Below are 8,891 nucleotides of genomic sequence, written 5' to 3'. Positions count from 1 at the left end.
GTTGATGTGGTGGTTGGTGGATGGGGCTGGTGGTTGATTGTTGGGCAAGGTTCAGCTGGGGGTGGTTTGAATGAAGAAGGCAGACTTACATTTTCCATTTTTTAATAATGCATTTTTTGCCTCATTTGTGTTGGATGTGAGACACTATGCTTTTTTGCTTGACAGGTTTCGATCTAATATTCACACATGTATTAGGTTGCCTTAATATTTCCTCCTATATAAAGGATATTAAGAGGAGCCTCTTTTCGTGGTATTAAAGTAACACAAAGGTGAAAGTCCATAAACATTGTAGTCTCAGATTCAAAATAGTTAAATTCTACAATATAAAATGCGGATGTAGCTCTCACACTAAGCGTGAACCACTACAAATTATTGGATTTATTTTTTATTATTTTTGGTTTTCTACTTCCTGTTATCAATTGTTCTCGGTAGCACAAATTAATCGCTTATTCCATAACAACTATGCCTCAAAGGAAAAATTATCTTTTGACACACATATAACGCATTTTCTCAACAGAAACTGTCAATGAGGACTATTGGGATAAGTTTGCCAAGAAATAACGGTTAGGAACAAAAGTGTAAAAGGGGTAATGGTTAAGGACACTGGCTGCAATTTTCCCGTCGATTTTTCAAATCAGGTGGTGTTGATCCTCGTTTATTGCTACATATAGAATTTTAATAAGCATATGCTTGTTGCATCTATTTTTAAAATTTTAGATGATAAGATTCTAGCGTATGAAGCAAAAAGGATAGAATTTTGATAATCATATGCATGTTGCATCTATTTTTAAAATTTTAGATGACGAGATTCTAGCGTATGAAGCAAAAAGGCCCAAAACCACCCTTTCTCCTACTCCTTCCAGAAACACGTAAAGGAAACAAAGAAACAAATTGGATAGCGAAATATCATAAGACTAGCAGAAACAAAATTAATGTTGAATTGAAGAATCAATTCTCCACAGATATAAAGCTTGTTTGGTTCTGATTTTAATCTGATTTTCATTTAAGTCAAAGTCAAACAATCAATATTAACCATATCTTTTATGGGTCCTACAACTTTTAAACCACACATTTCAAAAACTTCTATCACTATCTACTAAAAAAAATCTAATTTTAATCCTTACCAAACACCCTCATAATGTTTTTAATTAAATATTCGCAAGAAACAAAGCAAAGAAAATGTAGAAAAAAGCAGCCTAGCCATCATTAAGTAAACAATAATTCCAACAATAGAATTCCAAACTCATTCAAGCTCTAAATAAACTACCCACCAGATGTCCAAAAATAAAAGAGCTGTATAATTTCAAGGAAAGATAAATACTGAAATGAGATTATAAGGATGAGTGGAAAATTGGAGATGGAAAGGAAAGAAATGCAGATAGCTACCATCTAATTAGTATGTCCGAGGATCTAGCATGTAGAAAACAAACAGTTAAGAAAGAAATAGAAAAAATCAGGTCAGCCAGCATGAAAAATTTTGTTTCTCTTTTGTTACAATCAAATAGCTCTAAGTTCTTTCGGGCCTTGTTAAAAGTCAGCTGCATGTCAAAGAAATTTTTTATTTTTTATTCATTATTATTTTTTATTTTTGGTACTCATTAATAACCGTCTTGTTCATTTACCTTCCTTTTTACCCAGTAGAGCCATAAAGTGGAGACAGGTTGAATCTTGAGAAAAAGTTCGTGATCATGTATAATGATATTTATTCATGAATATTGATGTTCATCTCTATTAGAGATGATCAGCAGTATGTAGCAATGGGGTCACTGCCACATTATCTGATAAGTTAGGATGCATATTTTATTCATTGGATAATATGATAGTGACCCTACTACCTCATTATTCATCAGAGGATCTACAATGTACATATTCTACTGCTCCCTTGCTAAAACACCCTAGAAGCTCGCGTGTAGTTTCTGAAAGTTTTTCCCAATTTTTTATCTGCCCCTAATCTTATCTTAAATTGTTAAAAGAGTAAAGAATGACAACATAATGAAAAGAAGAGTGATCACAGATTCATATGGCTCAACTGAAAAACATTTAAATCAGATGAACTGCAAATACACAGAAACAAGAGGACCCAAGATTTAATATAAGTTTACTTTAAAGTCCTTAGCATAACTAAAGAAGCACAAAGACACCAAACAACGATTAAAATGCCACAGAAGAAAACAGCCATTCATTCAGGCCATATCAGGACTTTCATAAACTGAATGCCGAGAATAACAAGATACAAATCATTTCATCACCATAAACTTAAACCAAATTAACTTTGTAAAGACAGTTTATTCACCTATCAAGTCAATTTGCATATTTCGTCGTTATTGCTGTCAGCTGCAATTAAATTTAGCAATTCATTTAGCCAAACAGGAGCAAGGTCCAGATATATGTGGACAGTTGCTCACGATAAAGAAGAAGAATATAGCATTCCCGACACAGCTTTACCCAAAGGGTGACCATTCGCTCTGAATTTTCGCTTTTTTGCCTTTTCATCTGTAAGTGGACAAACTGTTTTGATTCATAATCAATCAGACATGTAAAAAAAGAAGCACCGCCAACAGTGAAAAATCAATTAGCATCAAGTTAATAAAACTGCAGGTAAGGCTGATGAAAATGCGACGTAAATGGTTTTATTTTTTTTGATCGGCACGAAATGGTTTTATTTATTTCTATGCCAATGGGCTCAAGTAGAAACAGCGTAAATAAAATAGAGTACACAGAATACATTAGTGCAGGCCAGACACTAGCAAGAAAGTATTTTATTAGAATCAGGCTAACTGTTAGGGAGAGACGAATAACTGACCTAAGTATTATCCTCATCGAATCTCGTCACTTATTTAGCGCACGAACTTGACCCCTCTGAAAGGAAATCCTCTCTGGGAACACGAGGAGAAATGTGAGGTAGAATTACATTTCAGATTCAATAAAAAAACTGTATAGATGCAGAGGCGAGATTTTTTATTTGTCAATTTTCATTAATCTATGAATTTAAATATAAAATGACGACCAACATTAAGCAACCAAAGACAGAGACGACAACATAAACACAAGGTGCAACCTAAAACAAAATAAAAATATGCCTGTAATTGTCTACATAAATATTAAATTCAACAAAAGACAAGACAGAGGAATACATAAATTGTAAATTGACTAGATAATCACATAATATACATAATACAGGCAATTGTGAACTACTTGACTAGAAGAATTTACCCATTCTTGATCTTCTTTCCTTTCCTCTTTTCTTGTCCATGTTTCTCGATCCCATCACCTCCCCCCTGGCCGCCAGGGCAAACAAGGCTTTCAACACAAACCTCGGGATAAAATTTGTCAGGCAAACCACTAATGTTGACATTCCTAGTAGTTTTTGTAATTAAATCGTACCAAACAAGTCTTTTCTCATCACAATTTAAAAGAACCTTTTCACCATTCTTTGAATAAGCCAATGGCTTCAAACAAACCAATGATTTCCAAAAAGACAAAATACTTGGGGAACCAACTGAAAGCAATTGAGTCCAAGATTCCTCCACCCCATATTCCTTCATCACCCATATGTCAGTAACACCAGAATTGCTAGCAGAAACTAAACAAAGACAGCCTCCTAGCACATCCAACTTCCTATTAGCATTCTTGATCACAATATTAGGAGGCAGCATCACCTCATAATGGTTCTCATTCTCAATACTAAAAGCCATGATTTTAAATGATTTGGCCAAAAAATCCTCCACCAGAGTATGAAATGCCCCATGGACCACTTGTACATCCCACTTTTCGCAGTTTTCATTCACACGGGGCAGTGGATAAGGAAAAGCAGTGACCCTGTTCCAGGAATTCGATTTGAGTCTATAAATATCAGTTGCAGAGCATAAACAGGCACGGCTTGATTCACTGCAGAATTCGACAACACGAACAACTTTATAATCATCATTTCTCAAATCGTAACCAAGCCCATAAAAGACCTGGGAAAGACACAATAAAGGCGCTGGATATTCAATCGGGGCGTCAGGTAAAATCTTGAATTTTCTCGAGAAAGGGTTCCATAATACAGGCGGTACAAGGGGATCACTCATTACAAGAATCAACCCATTACAAGAGTTGGATATGCAGTCAAAACCCTTGTAAGAAACCGGGGGTTTAATGACGTGGGCTTTGTCAAGTAAATCCAAATCTACATAATAAAGACCCTTACCCAGGCATCCGAGAATTAGGCTGTGATAGGAGTTTGTCGCCGTGGATTGATGCAAATGCATTTTGATGAAACTTTGGCTGTCTATTATAGAGCACCATGCTCTGGAGACACACCTGAATTGCAAAAGGGTCTTCACTGGTAAGCGTGCTAGGATTTCTGAGATGATATCTGAAGGAAGCATATTTTTCCGTATTAGGGTTTTGAATTGATTGTTGATCGGTGAATAATGAACCACGAATAAGGGGAGTTCGACTGGAAATTCGTGAGCTAGGTAATATTTATAGAATTCTGCGGCAGTGAAAAATTAAGCGCATATGTAGCTATCCTTAAAAATAAGAAGAAGAAAAAACTATTGATCCGAGGTTTGAAAGGAGATTTGTATGTTTGAAACAGGAGTCAAGAGGTGGCAATGGGTGTGCAGGAGTTATCAAAATCGTTGGACTGAACCAGCAATTTGACTCTGTTCACTCAAATTTTAATCGGTTTTTTTTTTTTTTTTTAAATTCAAATCAAGAATCAATGAATTCCAATACGGAGAACCATTAAATTTGATTTAGGTGAGTGCTCTCAGAAGATTTTAATGAATTTTAAAAGATTATAACTTCTAATAAATTTGTGAATTTCAGTAGATTTTTACAAATTATATAATAATCTCATTAAATATGGTGAAATTTCAAAATATTTGCTTATATTTATTTTTAAACTTGAAATCCATCTAAATCTTTTAAAATTCTTCTATATCCTTATAAATCTATTAATTATGGAGGATACTTAAATTTTAAAGGATTTCATTAAAATTTTAATTGAAGATGCCTAAATTTTAATGAATTTCATTAAAGTCCAATAAAGTCTCAATTGAAGACGCCTAAATTTAGAATTACTTTTCAAATTCATCAAAATCTCAATTGAGGACGCCGACCTTAATCATTTTACTTTTTCTCCGTGGTCCCTGTTTGATAACCAAGTATTTAAAAACTCCCTTTTACATGCTTATTTTCAATAACACATTAATACAATTAAATATTTTATACGTAAATTTAAAATTTTTTACTACTTTTTGATCACACATTTTTCAAAAAATTATTATTCAAAACTCCACTTTACTCAAATAAAGATTGTCAAAGGAACGAATTTAGCGTGGGACAGTAAGGTCAGTTGTCTCCACACAAAATTTAAAATTTTGAGATGTTTTCAAGATTTTAAAAAAAATAAAATTATAGTTTCCAATTTTTAGACCTACAATTAAAATTTTGTAAAATTGTCCCCCCACAAGCCTTTTATTCTGACTCTGTCTTTGGTTATCACCGAGGCATAATTTCAGAGGCGAACACAAACTTTTTGAATGAGCGGGGGAACACAATCAGACCTTGTATAGTTAAATATTTTGTTCTTGATTTTTGAATAATTCATTTTTGACTCGAGAAAATGCAAAATTAAGTTTTAAAACACATTCTTTCATTAATATTTTGTTCATTATTTTCATCAATTTAATTTTGAACAGTTATTTTATTAATATTTTGCTCATCACAAGAAAATGTGTATTTACGTTTAAAGAATTTATAATATATTTGATACAAACGATCAATTTAAGTAATAAAAAGAAAAAAATATAATCAATATTCACTACTAATACTCAATCAAATAAACACAATTTGTTAAATAGAAGTCAAATTGGGTATAATTGTTTAAGACTCATTTTATATACACAATTTGATAGGAGAAAATGCAAATTTAGGTTCAAAATATGATTAGGAAATGAAGTAAATGTTATAATTTGTAGAGAAACTATAGACAAATTTTAAAAAATTAGAAGAGTTAAGGTTTTGATAAAATGCGGGAGTGAGAGAGTCATTATGAAAAATGAAAAAGTTTAAATCTATTGTGATTTTATCAATGTTTGATAGATATTGATGCTACCAAAAATCGTACCTGCTGATTTTTCGAGCTTGATGACTGGTGAGGAGCACGAACGTGATCTTCCGATACCTGAAACAAAGGCAACGAGGTGTGTTCTCGTCGCCCCTCCGATGCTTAAGTCAGAAAGGGAAATATATGCGTGAGGCTATGTGCTGAAGAACAATGAGAAAACGTACCTGAATAATGGCCCAAGGTTCTGCTTTTATAGGAGTAGGTAGTGTACTCCTAGTAGGATTGTGTTGGTTGGATGTTTTTATCCAAGGGAATTTCTATTATAAAGAATGTCCTACTTGTAATGGAATTGTTTGACAAGTGGTGTTAGGGTTGATGTAGAATTCTTGGGTGTTTAGGAAAATATTTTCCTTAAAAACAAGGAAAATTAGGCATATTTTCAAAAGTTGGAAAATGTTTTCCATGGAAAAAATAGCAATCAAACACTCCAAGTGAAAATTTGGATGGAAACCAATATTTTCCATGGAAAATAAATGTAATCAAACACACCCTTATTGTAGGATGAAGGATTGAAAATTTTTAAGAAATTATGGATGTAAATAGCGATACCCTAATTTTTATTGTAGGATGAAGGATTGAAAATGAGACCACGATTTTGAAGAATTGCAATCAAACCACTACATTTATCATTCTTCGTAAACAAAGGACCATTTTCTTGCTAGCTTTAAATTAAGAGTCTGTTTGATTGATTTTATTTTTTATGGAAAATGTCATCTTTTTATCCAAATTCCTACTTTTGAGCGTTCAATTGATAATTTTTTTCATGGAAAATATTTTTTAACTTTTGGTCATATAACCATATTTTCCTCGAAAACAATGAAATATTTTTCTTTTAGGGGTGATTTTTATTTTCCAGATAATTCACTCTCTCTTTCTCTTTGTTGTCTATCCTCTCTCTCATCTACATACCAATAAAAAATTAATAAGTATAATATTTTCTAGGTTGAAAATAAATTAATTCCTTGAGAAAAAAACTACAAATAAAATGTAAAAATTTGGGTAGCAAGAATTGATTATAACAATAATGTACATTTAATGACAAACAATTTAAAAATTCAAATGTTGAGTTTTTTTCATTTTTCTTTTTGATTTTTGATTTTTGATTTTGTTTTTTTTAACACTTCAGAAACTTTTACATGGTTTTTCAAACATCGACACACCGTTCAACCAGTGACCTAATATCTTGGCCGAATTTATGCTCGAAGGGTTTGATAACTATGGTTGCGTGTGATATTCATTCTAACGACGTAAACCTTTTGTTGGAGAGTGAAGTGCTACGGAAAAATAGGTTTGGACACAAGTTGGCAAGATAAAGTTTACAGAAAATTATGGTTACAAATTCCTTTACACGGATTTCTCACAAATTCATTGCATTAGTCTATAACTGCAAAAACAAACAGTCTTCTGAGCACCATTACAAACACTTAACAATCAAAATAAAGCTCTCAAACCGGCAAAAGGTCAAATTACTCTCATCTCTAAGGGGCTTACACATAAAGATAAAGGTCTGTCTTCTCGTTCATCATCCACTGGAACTATATTGAAAGCAGCAACAGCCCTAGAAGTCTTTGCTATGCTCAGAGAGTACGCAAGTTCGTTTTCTTTGGGAAAACCATTGGCAACACCGTCTTTGACTTCCTGTCATTGTAATCAATTTTCTGAGAAGAAATCCATTCAGACCATAAATATTAAAGTTTTCTAGTATAAAAAGGTAATTCATGACTACACATACGAAAGGCAATAATATGCTAAAATTATGAAGATGTAGAACTCGTACCTCAATTGAATGGCAGGATGATATGAGATATTTGATTGAAAAATTTATCAATGAATAATCTTCAATTGATGTACAAGCAGTTATTCCACTTATCGAAGCATTTGATTAGTTTATTGAGGCTAAAATAAATGGTTTTGTCAATAATTTACTCTGAAACAACAGATTAAGTTAGATTTAAAGAAACGTTTACATCAACCGTAATTGTAAATAAATCAATAACCCTCTCTTGCATCAATACTAATTAAGCCCTTGATTGGCTACTGTTTATAAATTACTTACAATCAGTTAAACAACTTTTTATCCACATATTTCATGAAACCTGCAAGTAGTATCCACTTACCATTTATAAACAACTCCAAACATGTTTTCAAGTCTTAAACTTGCTTCTGCCCATAAATCATAGAACAAACTCAGTAATTTTCCCAAGCAACCCGGAAATTTAAACAAACAGTTTCAAAGAACTAATCGCATCCATTATGCATCAGAACAGGTCTGTGTCATTATTTTTCCTTCTTTTTCCATGCAGAATGGCACCAGCTGCTGCTGGTTAGCTTTTAAAATAAATTCTTGAAAATGAATGTTCATAAAAAAGCCTCCTCAAAGCATCTCCAAGAGAGTTCTATTTATAAAAGAGCATCTTATATATACGAGTATATCTAAATCTAGAGGGTAAAAATTTTATACACTGTAACGATGCTATCTATTCTGAATCTTAATTTTGCTTTTTTCTCATCTTTTATTTAACATATTTTTTTTATATGTCATTGGCCAGTCAATTCAAATATGATTGAATAACTTAAAGAATGGAGTATGGAAATATAGAACTTATTAAATGCAATTATTATAAAGTAAGGTTATAGAGTGAGTTTAGCTCTCCAAATTATTCTCTATTATAAAAAGTTAAAATTTAAAATAGAGAGTCTCTTAAACTTATTTTCAAGCATTGACTCTATAAAATAAATTACATTTTTTATTTAGAGTCTTTTAAAAATGCTC

General features: G+C 32.3%; 2 protein-coding genes across 9 annotated transcripts in view; both read right to left on the bottom strand.

Moving 5' to 3' along the window:
- LOC111397570 (F-box protein CPR30-like) overlaps window positions 1–4,638 on the bottom strand; it is a 6,590-nt gene extending 1,952 nt beyond the window's left edge. For 2 of the 8 annotated variants that reach the window (XR_002703273.1, XR_002703275.1), the window contains exons 1-3: window positions 3,214–4,638; window positions 2,804–2,876; window positions 2,294–2,508 (exon numbers count right to left, since the gene is read on the bottom strand). Coding sequence is in view for 3 of the 8 variants with exons in the window: in XM_023024563.1 (XP_022880331.1) it covers window positions 2,834–2,876; window positions 3,214–4,370 (1,200 nt within the window). In the remaining 5 variants the exon portion in view is untranslated. Of the gene's footprint in view, window positions 1–2,067; window positions 2,509–2,803; window positions 2,877–3,213 lie in introns of those variants that run through there. The other 6 variants (XM_023024563.1, XM_023024564.1, XR_002703277.1 and 3 more) reach the window with 5 other exon arrangements.
- A 2,781-nt stretch (window positions 4,639–7,419) lies between these two features.
- LOC111398113 overlaps window positions 7,420–8,891 on the bottom strand; it is a 16,844-nt gene continuing 15,372 nt past the window's right edge. Inside the window, exon 14 of the mRNA XM_023025069.1 lies at window positions 7,420–7,756. The gene's annotated coding sequence lies outside the window, so the exon portion shown is untranslated. The remainder of the gene's footprint in view (window positions 7,757–8,891) is intronic.

The sequence above is a fragment of the Olea europaea genome, chromosome 7, assembly GCF_002742605.1.
Source record: "Olea europaea var. sylvestris chromosome 7, O_europaea_v1, whole genome shotgun sequence".
NCBI lineage: Eukaryota > Viridiplantae > Streptophyta > Magnoliopsida > Lamiales > Oleaceae > Olea > Olea europaea.
The sequence above is the reverse complement of the archived record's forward strand: the minus strand, read 5'-3'. Positions and strand labels throughout refer to the sequence as shown.